We start from the raw sequence: 18609 nt of genomic DNA, 5'->3' as shown, positions 1-18609 counted from the left end.
CTGAAGGTGAGGCCTTTGGATAGGACAGAGGTTTCGGATTGGGAGAGGGGTTTGGAGGAAAGGTTAACTACTGAATTGGGGTGTTGTGGTACCAGATTGTGTTGACTAGAATTTTGAGGTGTTGGGGGGAGTGGAGCTGGAAGTGGGAGATTGAGTAGATGGGAGAGACTGGGTCTGTGTGCAATGAGAGGAGGTTGAGGTTTGTTGGAAAGGTTGTGGAGGGTGAGTGAGTTGCCTTTCCGGAGGTGGGAAACCAGGAGATTGGATAGTTTTTTGAGGTGGAGTGTGGCATGTTGTTCTAATTTGCGGTTGGCCTGTAGGAGGATGCTATGTACAGCCGGTGTGGATGTGGGAGAGGAAAGATTGAGGACTTTGATTTGGGATAGGAGTTGACGGGTGTGTTCATTGGCCGAGTCGATGTATAGGTGAAGGATTAGGCGGGTGAGGGCTATGGATTGTGCTGTTTGGAACTGGTATAAGGACTGATGGAAAGAAGGATTGCAGCCAGAGATGGGAACTTTAAGTGTGAGGCCTTTGGGAGTAATGCCAAATGTCAGACAAGCCTGAGTAAATAAAATATGGGAGCGTAATCTGGCTAGGGTGAAGGCATGTTTGCGGAGGGAATGTAAATAAAATTTAATGGGGTCGTTGTAGGGATGTTGTGAGCTTGACATGGTATTGGTAGGTGGAAAGGGTAATATGAGGTTAAAGTGAAAGTAAAGAGAGGTTTATATAGGGAGAGATAAAGGTGTGAAAAAAGTCGAAAAAGTGTTGGTTTGAGATGAGCTATGTTGATCATGTGATGAACTTAGGTTGGTGAACAACAATGGGTGCAAAGGTTGGGTAGTTATGTTGTCTCCAGATCACGTTAAAGGGTGGGGAAATTCAAGAAAATTTCGAGAAATTCAAGAAAATTTCGACAAAAAAAATTTTTCGAAAAAAGTTTCGAAAAAATAATTTGCGAAAAAATAAAATTCGAAAAAAATTCTCGAATAAAATCTCGAAGAATATGTGTGTAAATGTATTCAAAGGACTGGTTATGTACTGACAGGTTATGATAATGAGGCTAACAATTGTTTGATGAAGAAATAATAACGTGTAAACCTGTGGGAAGCTGCTAGAAAATGATCGGTTTTGTGGGAAAAACGGGAATGGAAATAAAACGAAAGTTGTTGGAAAAAAAAAAAAAAACTGAGATGGTTGTGTAATGGGTGAAAGGAACTGAAGCTGTGAAATAGTATTCACGAGTTTACACGAAATGTTTGTAAACTTGGAACAATGGATTTTATAGCAGCGGTTATGTTGAAAGCGTTGAAAATTTTAGGTTATGGTTTGGAAGTAAATTACGTATTATTGAGTATAATTAGGCAGGATAAAATGTATGGTAGATTACGGAAAAATGGAAGATGAATACAAAGTGGAACTTCTTGTACAAACGAAAAGAGAAAGTAAGACGATAGTGAAGATTTCGAAATGCAACAGAGACAATAACAAACGTAATTGTTGGGTTCAAATTAATGACGATGTAAATAAAACAGAAAGAAACTTCCACATGGGAAAAATATATTAAAAACAAAGATTCCAAGACTTACCAAGCGGGAAAGCGCCGGCAGACAGGCACATGAACAAAACACACAAACACACACACAGAATTACGAGCTTTCGCAACTGGCAGTTGCTTCGTCAGGAAGGAAGGAAGGAAGGAGAGGGAAAAATGAAAGGGTGTGGGTTTTAAGGGAGAGGGTAAGGAGTCATTCCAATCCCGGGAGCGGAAAGACTTCCCTTAGGGGAAAAAAAGGACAGGTGTACACTCGCACACACACACACACATATCCATCCGCACATACACAGACACAAGCAGACATATTTAAAGGCAAAGAGTTAAGGGCAGAGATGTCAGTCGAGGCGGAAGTACAGAGGCAAAGAAGTTGTTGAAAGACAGGTGAGGTATGAGCGGCGGCAACTTGAAATTAGCGGAGGTTGAGGCCTGGCGGATATCGAGAAGAGAGGATATACTGAAGGGCGAGTTCCCATCTCCGGAGTTCGGATAGGTTGGTGTTGGTGGGAAGTATCCAGATAACTCGGACGGTGTAACACTGTGCCAAGATGTGCTGGCCGTGCATCAAGGCATGTTTCGCCACAGGGTGATCCTCATTACCAACAAACACTGTCTGCCTGTGTCCATTCATGCGAATGGACAGTTTGTTGCTGGTCATTCCCACATAGAAAGCATCACAGTGCAGGCAGGTCAGTTGGTAAATCACGTGGGTGCTTTCACATGTGGCTCTCCCTTTGATTGTGTACACCTTCTGGGTTACAGGACTGGAGTAGGTGGTGGTGGGAGGGTGCATAGGACAGGTTTTACACCGGGGGCGGTTGCAAAGGTAGGAGCCAGAGGGTAGGGGAGGTGGTTTGGGGATTTCATAGGGATGAACCAAGAGGTTACGAAGGTTAGGTGGACGGCGGAAAGACACTCTTGGTGGAGTGGGGAGGATTTCATGAAGGATGGATCTCATTTCGGGGCAGGATTTTAGGAAGTCGTATCCCTGCTGGAGAGCCACATTCAAGGTCTGATCCAGTCCAGGGAAGTATTCTGTTACAAGTGGGGCACTTTTGGGGTTCTTCTGTGAGAGGTTCTGGGTTTGAGGGGATGAGGAAGTGGCTCTGGTTATCTGCTTCTGTACCAGGTTGGGAGGGTAGTTGTGGGATGCGAAAGCTGTTTTCAGGTTGTTGGTGTAATGGTCGAGGGATTCAGGACTGGAGCAGATTCGTTTGCCACGAAGGCCTAGGCTGTAGGGAAGGGACCGTTTGATATGGAATGGGTGGCAGCTGTCATAATGGAGGTACTGTTGCTTGTTGGTGGGTTGGATGTGGACGGATGTGTGCAGCTGGCCATTGGACAGATGGAGGTCAACATCTAGGAAAGTGGCATGGGATTTGGAGTAGGACCAGGTGAATCTGATGGAACCAAAGGAGTTGAGGTTGGAGAGGAAATTCTGGAGTTGTTCTTCACTGTGAGTCCAGATCATGAAGATGTCATCAATAAATCTGTACCAAACTTTGGGTTGGCAGGCTTGGGTAACCAAGAAGGCTTCCTCTAAGCAACCCATAAATAGGTTGGCATACGAGGGGGCCATCCTGGTACCCATGGCTGTTCCCTTTAATTGTTGGTATGTCTGGCCTTCAAAAGTGAAGAAGTTGTGGGTCAGGATGAAGCTGGCTAAGGTGACGAGGAAAGAGGTTTTAGGTAGGGTGGCAGGTGATCGGCGTGAAAGGAAGTGCTCCATTGCAGCGAGGCCCTGGACGTGCGGGATATTTGTGTATAGGGAAGTGGCATCAATGGTTACCAGGATGGTTTCTGGGGGTAACAGACTGGGTACGGATTCCAGGCGTTCGAGAAAGTGGTTGGTGTCTTTGATGAAGGATGGGAGACTGCATGTAATGGGTTGAAGGTGTTGATCTACGTAGGCAGAGATACGTTCTGTGGGGGCTTGGTAACCAGCTACAATGGGGCGGCCAGGATGTTTGGGTTTGTGAATTTTAGGAAGTAGGTAGAAGGTAGGAGTGCGAGGTGACGGTGGGGTGAGGAGTTTGATGGAGTCAGGTGAAAGGTTTTGTAGGGGGCCTAAGGTTCTGAGGATTCCTTGAAGCTCCGCCTGGACATCAGGAATGGGATTACTTCGGCAAACTTTGTATGTAGAGTTGTCTGAAAGCTGACGCAGTCCCTCAGCCACATACTCCCGACGATCAAGTACCACAGTCGTGGAACCCTTGTCAGCCGGAAGAATGATGATGGATCGGTCAGCTTTCAGATCACGGATAGCCTGGGATTCGGCTGTGGTGATGTTGGGAGTAGGATTAAGGTTTTTCAAGAAAGATTGAGAGGCAAGGCTGGAAGTGAGAAATTCCTGGAAGGTTTGGAGAGGGTGATTTTGAGGAAGAGGAGGTGGGTCCCGCTGTGATGGAGGACGGAACTGTTGCAGGCAGGGTTCAATTTGGATAGTGTCTTGGGGAGTTGGATCATTAGGAGTGGGATCAGGATTGTTTTTCTTCGTGGCAAAGTGATATTTCCAGCAGAGACTACGAGTGTAGGACAGTAAATCCTTGACAAGGGCAGTTTGGTTGAACCTGGGAGTGGGGCTGAAGGTGAGGCCTTTGGATAGGACAGAGGTTTCGGATTGGGAGAGGGGTTTGGAGGAAAGGTTAACTACTGAATTGGAGTGTTGTGGTACCAGATTGTGTTGACTAGAATTTTGAGGTGTTGGGGGGAGTGGAGCTGGAAGTGGGAGATTGAGTAGATGGGAGAGACTGGGTCTGTGTGCAATGAGAGGAGGTTGAGGTTTGTTGGATAGGTTGTGGAGGGTGAGTGAGTTGCCTTTCCGGAGGTGGGAAACCTGGAGATTGGATAGTTTTTTGAGGTGGAGGGTGGCATGTTGTTCTAATTTGCGGTTGACCTGTAGGAGGATGCTATGTACAGCCGGTGTGGATGTGGGAGAGGAAAGATTGAGGACTTTGATTTGGGATAGGAGTTGACGGGTGTGTTCATTGGCCGAGTCGATGTATAGGTGAAGGATTAGGCGGGTGAGGGCTATGGATTGTGCTGTTTGGAACTGGTATAAGGACTGATGGAAAGAAGGATTGCAGCCAGAGATGGGAACTTTAAGTGTGAGGCCTTTGGGAGTAATGCCAAATGTCAGACAAGCCTGAGTAAATAAAATATGGGAGCGTAATCTGGCTAGGGTGAAGGCATGTTTGCGGAGGGAATGTAAATAAAATTTAATGGGGTCGTTGTAGGGATGTTGTGAGCTTGACATGGTATTGGTAGGTGGAAAGGGTAATATGAGGTTAAAGTGAAAGTAAAGAGAGGTTTATATAGGGAGAGATAAAGGTGTGAAAAAAGTCGAAAAAGTGTTGGTTTGAGATGAGCTATGTTGATCATGTGATGAACTTAGGTTGGTGAACAACAATGGGTGCAAAGGTTGGGTAGTTATGTTGTCTCCAGATCACGTTAAAGGGTGGGGAAATTCAAGAAAATTTCGAGAAATTCAAGAAAATTTCGACAAAAAAAATTTTTCGAAAAAAGTTTCGAAAACATAATTTGCGAAAAAATAAAATTCGAAAAAAATTCTCGAATAAAATCTCGAAGAATATGTGTGTAAATGTATTCAAAGGACTGGTTATGTACTGACAGGTTATGATAATGAGGCTAACAATTGTTTGATGAAGAAATAATAACGTGTAAACCTGTGGGAAGCTGCTAGAAAATGATCGGTTTTGTGGGAAAAACGGGAATGGAAATAAAACGAAAGTTGTTGGAAAAAAAAAAAAAAACTGAGATGGTTGTGTAATGGTCTGAAAGGAACTGAAGCTGTGAAATAGTATTCACGAGTTTACACGAAATGTTTGTAAACTTGGAACAATGGATTTTATAGCAGCGGTTATGTTGAAAGCGGTGAAAATTTTAGGTTATGGTTTGGAAGTAAATTACGTATTATTGAGTATAATTAGGCAGGATAAAATGTATGGTAGATTACGGAAAAATGGAAGATGAATACAAAGTGGAACTTCTTGTACAAACGAAAAGAGAAAGTAAGACGATAGTGAAGATTTCGAAATGCAACAGAGACAATAACAAACGTAATTGTTGGGTTCAAATTAATGACGATGTAAATAAAACAGAAAGAAACTTCCACATGGGAAAAATATATTAAAAACAAAGATTCCAAGACTTACCAAGCGGGAAAGCGCCGGCAGACAGGCACATGAACAAAACACACAAACACACACACAGAATTACGAGCTTTCGCAACTGGCAGTTGCTTCGTCAGGAAGGAAGGAAGGAAGGAGAGGGAAAAATGAAAGGGTGTGGGTTTTAAGGGAGAGGGTAAGGAGTCATTCCAATCCCGGGAGCGGAAAGACTTCCCTTAGGGGAAAAAAAGGACAGGTGTACACTCGCACACACACACACACATATCCATCCGCACATACACAGACACAAGCAGACATATTTAAAGGCAAAGAGTTAAGGGCAGAGATGTCAGTCGAGGCGGAAGTACAGAGGCAAAGAAGTTGTTGAAAGACAGGTGAGGTATGAGCGGCGGCAACTTGAAATTAGCGGAGGTTGAGGCCTGGCGGATATCGAGAAGAGAGGATATACTGAAGGGCGAGTTCCCATCTCCGGAGTTCGGATAGGTTGGTGTTGGTGGGAAGTATCCAGATAACTCGGACGGTGTAACACTGTGCCAAGATGTGCTGGCCGTGCATCAAGGCATGTTTAGCCACAGGGTGATCCTCATTACCAACAAACACTGTCTGCCTGTGTCCATTCATGCGAATGGACAGTTTGTTGCTGGTCATTCCCACATAGAAAGCATCACAGTGCAGGCAGGTCAGTTGGTAAATCACGTGGGTGCTTTCACATGTGGCTCTCCCTTTGATTGTGTACACCTTCCGGGTTACAGGACTGGAGTAGGTGGTGGTGGGAGGGTGCATAGGACAGGTTTTACACCGGGGTCGGTTGCAAGGGTAGGAGCCAGAGGGTAGGGGAGGTGGTTTGGGGATTTCATAGGGATGAACCAAGAGGTTACGAAGGTTAGGTGGACGGTGGAAAGACACTCTTGGTGGAGTGGGGAGGATTTCATGAAGGATGGATCTCATTTCGGGGCAGGATTTTAGGAAGTCGTATCCCTGCTGGAGAGCCACATTCAAGGTCTGATCCAGTCCAGGGAAGTATTCTGTTACAAGTGGGGCACTTTTGGGGTTCTTCTGTGAGAGGTTCTGGGTTTGAGGGGATGAGGAAGTGGCTCTGGTTATCTGCTTCTGTACCAGGTTGGGAGGGTAGTTGCGGGATGCGAAAGCTGTTTTCAGGTTGTTGGTGTAATGGTCGAGGGATTCAGGACTGGAGCAGATTCGTTTGCCACGAAGGCCTAGGCTGTAGGGAAGGGACCGTTTGATATGGAATGGGTGGCAGCTGTCATAATGGAGGTACTGTTGCTTGTTGGTGGGTTTGATGTGGACGGATGTGTGCAGCTGGCCATTGGACAGATGGAGGTCAACATCTAGGAAAGTGGCATGGGATTTGGAGTAGGACCAGGTGAATCTGATGGAACCAAAGGAGTTGAGGTTGGAGAGGAAATTCTGGAGTTGTTCTTCACTGTGAGTCCAGATCATGAAGATGTCATCAATAAATCTGTACCAAACTTTGGGTTGGCAGGCTTGGGTAACCAAGAAGGCTTCCTCTAAGCAACCCATAAATAGGTTGGCATACGAGGGGGCCATCCTGGTACCCATGGCTGTTCCCTTTAATTGTTGGTATGTCTGGCCTTCAAAAGTGAAGAAGTTGTGGGTCAGGATGAAGCTGGCTAAGGTGACGAGGAAAGAGGTTTTAGGTAGGGTGGCAGGTGATCGGCGTGAAAGGAAGTGCTCCATTGCAGCGAGGCCCTGGACGTGCGGGATATTTGTGTATAGGGAAGTGGCATCAATGGTTACCAGGATGGTTTCTGGGGGTAACAGACTGGGTACGGATTCCAGGCGTTCGAGAAAGTGGTTGGTGTCTTTGATGAAGGATGGGAGACTGCATGTAATGGGTTGAAGGTGTTGATCTACGTAGGCAGAGATACGTTCTGTGGGGGCTTGGTAACCAGCTACAATGGGGCGGCCAGGATGTTTGGGTTTGTGAATTTTAGGAAGTAGGTAGAAGGTAGGAGTGCGAGGTGACGGTGGGGTGAGGAGTTTGATGGAGTCAGGTGAAAGGTTTTGTAGGGGGCCTAAGGTTCTGAGGATTCCTTGAAGCTCCGCCTGGACATCAGGAATGGGATTACTTCGGCAAACTTTGTATGTAGAGTTGTCTGAAAGCTGACGCAGTCCCTCAGCCACATACTCCCGACGATCAAGTACCACAGTCGTGGAACCCTTGTCAGCCGGAAGAATGATGATGGATCGGTCAGCTTTCAGATCACGGATAGCCTGGGATTCGGCTGTGGTGATGTTGGGAGTAGGATTAAGGTTTTTCAAGAAAGATTGAGAGGCAAGGCTGGAAGTGAGAAATTCCTGGAAGGTTTGGAGAGGGTGATTTTGAGGAAGAGGAGGTGGGTCCCGCTGTGATGGAGGACGGAACTGTTGCAGGCAGGGTTCAATTTGGATAGTGTCTTGGGGAGTTGGATCATTAGGAGTGGGATCAGGATTGTTTTTCTTCGTGGCAAAGTGATATTTCCAGCAGAGACTACGAGTGTAGGACAGTAAATCCTTGACAAGGGCAGTTTGGTTGAACCTGGGAGTGGGGCTGAAGGTGAGGCCTTTGGATAGGACAGAGGTTTCGGATTGGGAGAGGGGTTTGGAGGAAAGGTTAACTACTGAATTGGGGTGTTGTGGTACCAGATTGTTTTTTTTTTTTCCAACAACTTTCGTTTTATTTCCATTCCCGTTTTTCCCACAAAACCGATCATTTTCTAGCAGCTTCCCACAGGTTTACACGTTATTATTTCTTCATCAAACAATTGTTAGCCTCATTATCATAACCTGCCAGTAGATAACCAGTCCTTTGAATACATTTACACACATATTCTTCGAGATTTTATTCGAGAATTTTTTTCGAATTTTATTTTTTCGCAAATTATTTTTCGAAACTTTTTTCGAAAAATTTTTTTTGTCGAAATTTTCTTGAATTTCTCGAAATTTTCTTGAATTTCCCCACCCTTTAACGTGATCTGGAGACAACATAACTACCCAACCTTTGCACCCATTGTTGTTCACCAACCTAAGTTCATCACATGATCAACATAGCTCATCTCAAACCAACACTTTTTCGACTTTTTTCACACCTTTATCTCTCCCTATATAAACCTCTCTTTACTTTCACTTTAACCTCATATTACCCTTTCCACCTACCAATACCATGTCAAGCTCACAACATCCCTACAACGACCCCATTAAATTTTATTTACATTCCCTCCGCAAACATGCCTTCACCCTAGCCAGATTACGCTCCCATATTTTATTTACTCAGGCTTGTCTGACATTTGGCATTACTCCCAAAGGCCTCACACTTAAAGTTCCCATCTCTGGCTGCAATCCTTCTTTCCATCAGTCCTTATACCAGTTCCAAACAGCACAATCCATAGCCCTCACCCGCCTAATCCTTCACCTATACATCGACTCGGCCAATGAACACACCCGTCAACTCCTATCCCAAATCAAAGTCCTCAATCTTTCCTCTCCCACATCCACACCGGCTGTACATAGCATCCTCCTACAGGCCAACCGCAAATTAGAACAACATGCCACCCTCCACCTCAAAAAACTATCCAATCTCCTGGTTTCCCACCTCCGGAAAGGCAACTCACTCACCCTCCACAACCTTTCCAACAAACCTCAACCTCCTCTCATTGCACACAGACCCAGTCTCTCCCATCTACTCAATCTCCCACTTCCAGCTCCACTCCCCCCAACACCTCAAAATTCTAGTCAACACAATCTGGTACCTCAACACCCCAATTCTGTAGTTAACCTTTCCTCCAAACCCCTCTCCCAATCCGAAACCTCTGTCCTATCCAAAGGCCTCACCTTCAGCCCCACTCCCAGGTTCAACCAAACTGCCCTTGTCAAGGATTTACTGTCCTACACTCGTAGTCTCTGCTGGAAATATCACTTTGCCACGAAGAAAAACAATCCTGATCCCACTCCTAATGATCCAACTCCCCAAGACACTATCCAAATTGAACCCTGCCTGCAACAGTTCCGTCCTCCATCACAGCGGGACCCACCTCCTCTTCCTCAAAATCACCCTCTCCAAACCTTCCAGGAATTTCTCACTTCCAGCCTTGCCTCTCAATCTTTCTTGAAAAACCTTAATCCTACTCCCAACATCACCACAGCCGAATCCCAGGCTATCCGTGATCTGAAAGCTGACCGATCCATCATCATTCTTCCGGCTGACAAGGGTTCCACGACTGTGGTACTTGATCGTCGGGAGTATGTGGCTGAGGGACTGCGTCAGCTTTCAGACAACTCTACATACAAAGTTTGCCGAAGTAATCCCATTCCTGATGTCCAGGCGGAGCTTCAAGGAATCCTCAGAACCTTAGGCCCCCTACAAAACCTTTCACCTGACTCCATCAAACTCCTCACCCCACCGTCACCTCGCACTCCTACCTTCTACCTACTTCCTAAAATTCACAAACCCAAACATCCTGGCCGCCTCATTGTAGCTGGTTACCAAGCCCCCACAGAACGTATCTCTGCCTACGTAGATCAACACCTTCAACCCATTACATGCAGTCTCCCATCCTTCATCAAAGACACCAACCACTTTCTCGAACGCCTGGAATCCGTACCCAGTCTGTTACCCCCAGAAACCATCCTGGTAACCATTGATGCCACTTCCCTATACACAAATATCCCGCACGTCCAGGGCCTCGCTGCAATGGAGCACTTCCTTTCACGCCGATCACCTGCCACCCTACCTAAAACCTCTTTCCTCGTCACCTTAGCCAGCTTCATCCTGACCCACAACTTCTTCACTTTTGAAGGCCAGACATACCAACAATTAAAGGGAACAGCCATGGGTACCAGGATGGCCCCCTCGTATGCCAACCTATTTATGGGTCGCTTAGAGGAAGCCTTCTTGGTTACCCAAGCCTGCCAACCCAAAGTTTGGTACAGATTTATTGATGACATCTTCATGATCTGGACTCACAGTGAAGAACAACTCCAGAATTTCCTCTCCAACCTCAACTCCTTTGGTTCCATCAGATTCACCTGGTCCTACTCCAAATCCCATGCCACTTTCCTAGATGTTGACCTCCATCTGTCCAATGGCCAGCTGCACACATCCGTCCACATCAAACCCACCAACAAGCAACAGTACCTCCATTATGACAGCTGCCACCCATTCCATATCAAACGGTCCCTTCCCTACAGCCTAGGCCTTCGTGGCAAACGAATCTGCTCCAGTCCTGAATCCCTCGACCATTACACCAACAACCTGAAAACAGCTTTCGCATCCCGCAACTACCCTCCCAACCTGGTACAGAAGCAGATAACCAGAGCCACTTCCTCATCCCCTCAAACCCAGAACCTCTCACAGAAGAACCCCAAAAGTGCCCCACTTGTAACAGAATACTTCCATGGACTGGATCAGACCTTGAATGTGGCTCTCCAGCAGGGATACGACTTCCTAAAATCCTGCCCCGAAATGAGATCCATCCTTCATGAAATCCTCCCCACTCCACCAAGAGTGTCTTTCCGCCGTCCACCTAACCTTCGTAACCTCTTGGTTCATCCCTATGAAATCCCCAAACCACCTCCCCTACCCTCTGGCTCCTACCCTTGCAACCGACCCCGGTGTAAAACCTGTCCTATGCACCCTCCCACCACCACCTACTCCAGTCCTGTAACCCGGAAGGTGTACACAATCAAAGGGAGAGCCACATGTGAAAGCACCCACGTGATTTACCAACTGACCTGCCTGCACTGTGATGCTTTCTATGTGGGAATGACCAGCAACAAACTGTCCATTCGCATGAATGGACACAGGCAGACAGTGTTTGTTGGTAATGAGGATCACCCTGTGGCTAAACATGCCTTGATGCACGGCCAGCACATCTTGGCACAGTGTTACACCGTCCGAGTTATCTGGATACTTCCCACCAACACCAACCTATCCGAACTCCGGAGATGGGAACTCGCCCTTCAGTATATCCTCTCTTCTCGATATCCGCCAGGCCTCAACCTCCGCTAATTTCAAGTTGCCGCCGCTCATACCTCACCTGTCTTTCAACAACTTCTTTGCCTCTGTACTTCCGCCTCGACTGACATCTCTGCCCTTAACTCTTTGCCTTTAAATATGTCTGCTTGTGTCTGTGTATGTGCGGATGGATATGTGTGTGTGTGTGCGAGTGTACACCTGTCCTTTTTTTCCCCTAAGGGAAGTCTTTCCGCTCCCGGGATTGGAATGACTCCTTACCCTCTCCCTTAAAACCCACACCCTTTCATTTTTCCCTCTCCTTCCTTCCTTCCTTCCTGACGAAGCAACTGCCAGTTGCGAAAGCTCGTAATTCTGTGTGTGTGTTTGTGTGTTTTGTTCATGTGCCTGTCTGCCGGCGCTTTCCCGCTTGGTAAGTCTTGGAGTCTTTGTTTTTGAAATAAGAAGTCAGCATTATTTACACACATACACACACACACAGGCACACACACACACACACACACACACACACACACACACACACACACACACACACACAATCCTTTTGTGTCTGACTTGGTTGCTATTTTTCAGCCACCCTTAACACATCATCACACCAAATTTCTGAAGCATATGCTGAGCATAGGGTTAGAGAGACTTGAATTCACAGCATAACCCAAATTCCATCTTCATGAAACTCTTACCTACTGGTACTCACAATGCCAGCCAGTATAATACTTTGTGTATTGACATGTATGTGCAGACCTGACTGGGTAATGCAGTTATTTCAATAGTTTGGGGCTAGGAGCTAACATGAGGAGGGATGATTCACACAATGACAATGATGAATGCAGCTGCAGATTCCGTTTTGATGATAGTGACAACAGTAAAATCCCACCAAATACATCATTACTGAAGTGGAAGAAGCTGATGGCAAATCTGTCTTGTCATTTGGGCAAAATTAGTCAAGTCATTGACTTCTTTCAAGCGACTTTGTAATCTGTTAATTGTTTTTTTCATTAGGAGTAATTTACATTTTTAAAATATCCCTGTAGCTGGTAAGAAATGGCATCATATCAGATGTAATGGAAATTTTATAGGGTCATTGCATAGATGAAAAACTATGATTTTCTGTGTAGTTATTGATCTATACTGGAAACAGATCTCATTGAAGACAGTAAGGAAGGAGGTGACCTTAGGGTTCTAAACATAGCAAGTTTAGAAGTATCTGCCACAAAGAAGCTGCAATTTTTGCCATTTGTAAATGGACTTAGCAGATATGATGGTGGGGAGTGAGCAGATATGATGGTGGGGAGTGGTGTTGTTGCTGTTAAACATTGACCATAAGAGGTGCCTACCATTATCCTTTTGAAAAAAATTATGCTAAAACTTGTCCCTTTAACTTTTTTTGATGATTTTGCTGTATTTTAGTACACTCTACAAGAGAGGTTTAAGGTATTTTTGCATCCAATGCTAGGGGAAAAAATGTCAAAATTTCTGTTTGATGGCTCCTCCCAAACTAGCACAAGGTTCTCTAGGTAAAAAATTTTGATTCTACATTGCAGTACACTACATACAATATTTAAAATTCAGAAAATTTGGAACTTTTGTACAGTCCTATGTACCTGATGACTTGATAATTAGTGTATGAATGAGTAAATGAGTATAAACTGGCTTTGTGTGTTTTCTCCCTTCAAAACAGAGCTTTTAACACATATATCTCCTTCAGTATTACACTGAGCTATATTCTGTGTGTAAAGAGCTGTAAATCTGAGATGCATGTTCTTTCAATGTTTTGGATAACAATTTGCTATCTTTTTAGAGCAAATTTCTATGAAATCCAAATTGGAGAGTATGTGAATTCTTTCACAACTGTGACTCTAACAAGGTCTAAAGTTTCGTTTTAGAAAAATATAATTAGCAGAAATGACTATTATCTGGCTTCACAAGAAAGATAAAAGATTTTCAATCATTCATTTATTTACATTTAACATAGTAACTATTTTTATCATCAAGCAGATTTATCTTTTGGATTTACAGTCTGCTTTGTTCAAGCACTTCATCTGCTCCACATGTTTCTCTGCAATGTATAAATATTTGACTCTTGAGTTCAGTGCTCATTGTACATATCATATAATATTCAGTAGAATGATATCCACTCTTTTCTAATCATGTTTTCCCCACGTGAGTATTTCTTGGTGTTTGTGAACTAATTCCCCAAAATTTCTGTCTAATAGAAAGTTTGGCATGTTTAGTGACTTTTTTAATTTCAGTATTTTTGTTGTCTCTGAATACTGATGATGGTTATTCCAATATCACACATCAGCCTGGCAGACAGAGGGTAGTACAATAGCTATACAGGATTGTAGTTTTAAATTAAAAAAAAATATATGTTCAGCCTTTCTTCTTCTTGTGCTCTGACTTGACAATGGAGTGATCCATAAGAAATGAGATGACAGGTTTTGTCATTCACTAACTTTACATAGCACCAAAATGTTCTACTATTTTCTGAAATATGATGGGCAAAATTTTCATTAGATTCAGCATAGATCAACTGACAAATTTATAAGTTTGTATTAATCTTTCAGCTTCCCAGCAAGGTCTTTTGATCTGAAAGAGTCATAATCTGTTCCCTCAACATTTCCCAAATGATAACTTTGCTATATTTTATTCTTCACTTGATACACATTTATTCAGAATGTAATTTACAACTCTTCGCTATCTCTCACTTTTGATCTAAATGGTACTAGTATGCCTGAAATATTGATAGGATGTAAGTGATAGTGTATCAGATATACCAGACACACAGATCTTCTATAACCTTCTTGATAAATATTTTGTCCACATTTATTATTACCACTCTAAGACTAGCATTGAGATCACTAAGCCTTGTCTCTCTGCTGGCACTGCAAATAAAGACTGCTAATTTTTTTAATTATTTATGTTCATCATCAGATGGAATGCATTGCAACTTCTATATTCGTAGATGTGCAGTTACATGTTTACTGTTACACATATTCATAGATGTAGTCACATGTTTAGAGAATCACATTGTTGTTAAAGTAGTCAGGAGCAACAGAGAGAGAGGGGGGAGGGGGTGGAGGAGACAGAGAGAGAAAGAGAGACGAGCGAGAGAGAGAGAGAGAGAGAGAGAGAGAGAGAGAGAGAGAGAGAGAATTTGTTAACTCTTAAAAAGATTTTGTCTAAAAACTATTAAATTTTCCATCTCTTCTATGCACCTGCTCACTGATGATCTATCTTTAGACTTATTTTATTCTACTCCAAATTTCATATTTCAGTGTTCCTTACTTTATTTTATTCTGCAGCAGGTGTAGTTGTTTTATTGATTACATGCCACTCATATATCAATAACTATAATGACTCTGCCTGTAAATGGGTTACAATGTTGTGATTCATTTATGCACTAGTGCTATACCAATTATCTTTCTCTTTTTCCCTTTTGGATAACTGTTATTTGTATGGCACATAGCTGGCTGTAATACTTAATGAATGGAGTAAATAAGTACAAGTTGGAATGGAATGACATACTTACATTATCTCCGGTTTTCAGTGTTGTAGGAAATCTATCAGTCAGAAACTGTGTGATCTCTTCATCTTGACACAGTACAGCTATATGCAGACTGCTTCGACCATATATGTTCTTTGCAATAGCAAGAAGTTCTGCATCATCTGCTTCAAGAAGCTCACGAACTCTTAAAAGATTCCCCTGACGTACGGCATTATGAAGCTCCTCTCTTCTTTCCTATCACAACAATGCATTTTACTTCTACAAGTGCAAACTTTTTTGTTATGTTTCGATTTACCCATAACATTTAGTTATTAATTGCCTTTATTAATAAATACAAACCTCAAAGTCAGATATAGACTGCAAAAACTGTAATGTCTCAGGCTGTTCACTTTGTGCTACTACCTCAATTATTGATAGTCCATCATCATTTTCGACATCAAGTATATGATCATAACCCTCTAGCAGAAGTTCCATAAGCTTCTCCCTCTCTCCTGGAATAAGAATTTGGAAACAGCATAATTACTTCTTACCCCAACTCACAAAATAACAATAAAACTCTACTCGGACTGGAAAAAGAGAAAGAATATTAAAAATAGAAACATGGAATATACTAAGTAAGGTGTTTCCCATATCCAGCCTTGGTTTTTACAATCAGAGTGTTATTTTATAATAAATAATTTATCTGCTTCCATAGAGACACTGAGATAAGAAAACTAAGTGTAAGTAATAACTGTCCATTTCAAATGTAGATAAGAAATTTTAAAACAATGGAAACGCCAGATAGGAACTTCAGCAAGGTAGGAAAAGACAGATTGCTACTTACCATAAAGAAGGCACAATTAAAAGACACTTACATACAACTCTTGGTCACAACCTTCATCAGTAAAAGAGTGACACACACCATTCATACACACAAACAAGCACCCCTCATGCATACATAACCACCAACTCCAACACCTCGGGCTGGAATGCAGCTGCCACGTGGGATGCAAGCAGCAATCTGAAGGGGGCAGGGAAGAGTAAGGGATAGCAGTGTATGGGTGGGAAAAGAGAGACGAGCAATGTCTGGTGGAGTGTTCAGGGACTAGAACGCCAACAAATGCTGCATCAGGAGGTTCTGGGGCAGAGAGATGGGGAAAAAAATCGAAAAGGGAGTGGAGAGGGGAAAGATGGACCGATGCATAGGCAGAAGGCAACAAATAAACAGAGTTGGAGATGAGAATGGGAAGGAGATGATAGGACAGAGGGGGCAGAAAATGTTGGGTGGAGGCTGTGGGGGGCAGGTTGAGGCCTGGATAATTATGGGAGTGGAGAACGTGTTGTAAGGATAACTCCCATCTGTACAGTTCAGAAAAGCTGGTGGTGGAGAGAAGGATCCAGATGGCTTGGGTAGTGAATCAGACATTGAAATCAAGTGTTTAGTGTTCAGTTGCATGCAGTGCCATTTTGCTCTTCGCCACAGTCTGACAATGTCCGTTCATCCTGGTGGCAGCTGGTTGGTAGTCATACCAATATAAAAAGCTGTGAAATGATTGCAGCAGAGTGGTAAATGACAAAGCTGCTTTTACAGATGGCCTGATCCCTGAAGGGGTAGGCTAAACCTGTGACCTGCAATTGGACGTGCTGAGTGAATGGATTGGCCAGGTTTTGGACCTGTCTTCCACAGGGATACAATCCTTGTGGCAAGGTGTTGGGATTGGAAGTGCCATAGCGATGGACTAGGATACAGTGGAGGTTGGGTGGGCGACAGACCGCCACTTTGGGGGAGGGGGGGGGGGGGGAGGATATCTCGGGTAGGATGTCCCTCATTTCAGGGCATGATGATAGGTAACCAAACCTGTTGTTCAGTTGTTCCAGTCTGGGGTGGTACTGGATGATGTAGGGGACACTCCTTTGTGCTGGTTCTTGGGAGTGATGGGTGGATTGGGGGTGTGAAGGCAAATGGCACAGATCTGTTTGCGGACTAGGTCTGGAGGATAGTGCCTGTCTGTGAAGGCCTTGGTGAGACCTTCAGCATACTGAGCAAGGGAGTTTTTGACACTGCAGATCCGCTGTCCCTAGGTAGCCAGGTTGTATAGGATGGATTTTTTGGTGTGAAAGGGATGACAACTTTCAAAATGCAGGTACTGTTGGTGGTTGGTGGGTTTAATGTGGGCGGAGATGCAAAATGGAGCCATCAGAGAGGAGGAGATCAACATTTAGTAAGGCTGCATGCTGGGTTGAGGAGGACCACATGAACAGAGTGGTAGAGAAACTGTTGAGGTTGTGAAGGAACAAACATGGAGTGTCTTGGCCCAGAGACCAGATCATGAATATATCATTAACGAACCTGAACGAGATTAGGAGTTTGATGTTTTAGGAGGCTAGGAAGGTCTCTTCCAGATGACCCATTAGATAAGAAACTTTGTTTCGTATGTGAAGATCATAATTCTCTACAATTCTCAACTGAATTTAATGTCATGGTAAAGGGTTCTGTTACAAAATATTATGTATACCTTAGCATCAAATCTAATCAAATATTTATTATCACACAACATGCCTCATACAGTGAAATATAGGACACAGGTGAAACAATTCTAAGGTAATAAAACATACAGTGTTACTTCTTTATCCAGATACTGTTTTAGTTGTTTATTATTAATAAGATCTTCTACACTACAGTAGCACTTATTTGTTGGGTGTTTTCAGTCATTTTTAGATTTGGGTCACACTTAACTCTTACAGGATTCATTTACAAATTTCATGCCCATATAATGAGGAGTTTCTTCATATAGTTTTAGTCTGTAGCTATGTACCATGTAACTTGCCCTATGTCTAGTCTCATGCTGAGGCACAAACAGTTGCTCTCAAAAAATTGTAGGTTTCTCTTTGGTGAAATGAGAGTCTCATGTACATACAGACTTGGAGTTGACATCAGATTTAACTTTATGGACAATGGTGTGCAATGTTGTTTTGCTCCCACCATAGCTCTGAAGAACTTTTTCTGTAGTCTAAAAGCTTTGAGAAGATTATTTTTCTGAGATAATTATACTGCATCTAATGAACAGAAGAAAAATATGAATGATATACAGTTTTTCTACAGTAAACACAGCAATTTTACATAAAACATATGTGGGACTGTTCAGCTGACTCAATATGCTGTCCACGTGATTACCTCACAACACTTTTTTTTGTAGTAATATTACACGAGGAAATTTGACAATTAGCAGTGTTCAGTTTGTTGTCTATATTCAGTAGTATATTTAACTTACACATTGTGTACATTGTTTTATGGTGAAACAAACAGCTTCCATTTTTGCATAGTTTGGTTTCAAGGTATTATTTTTGACCCAAGTCTGTAAGACCCAAGAGCCTGCTCAGCATGGCAGAGTAAAGTTTCATCAGTTAACAGCACACTATT

At 43.5% G+C, this 18609-nt stretch overlaps 1 protein-coding gene across 2 annotated transcripts in view; it reads right to left on the bottom strand.

The window, feature by feature from the left end:
• LOC126355260 (uncharacterized) overlaps positions 1-18609 on the bottom strand; it is a 378424-nt gene that overhangs the window by 6572 nt on the left and 353243 nt on the right. For both annotated transcript variants that reach the window (XM_050005547.1, XM_050005548.1), the window contains exons 14-15: positions 15549-15700; positions 15234-15443 (exon numbers count right to left, since the gene is read on the bottom strand). In XM_050005547.1, the coding sequence (XP_049861504.1) occupies positions 15234-15443; positions 15549-15700 (362 nt within the window). The remainder of the gene's footprint in view (positions 1-15233; positions 15444-15548; positions 15701-18609) is intronic.

The sequence above is a fragment of the Schistocerca gregaria genome, chromosome 3 (genome assembly GCF_023897955.1).
Source record: "Schistocerca gregaria isolate iqSchGreg1 chromosome 3, iqSchGreg1.2, whole genome shotgun sequence".
Lineage (NCBI taxonomy): Eukaryota > Metazoa > Arthropoda > Insecta > Orthoptera > Acrididae > Schistocerca > Schistocerca gregaria.
The sequence above is the reverse complement of the archived record's forward strand: the minus strand, read 5'-3'. Positions and strand labels throughout refer to the sequence as shown.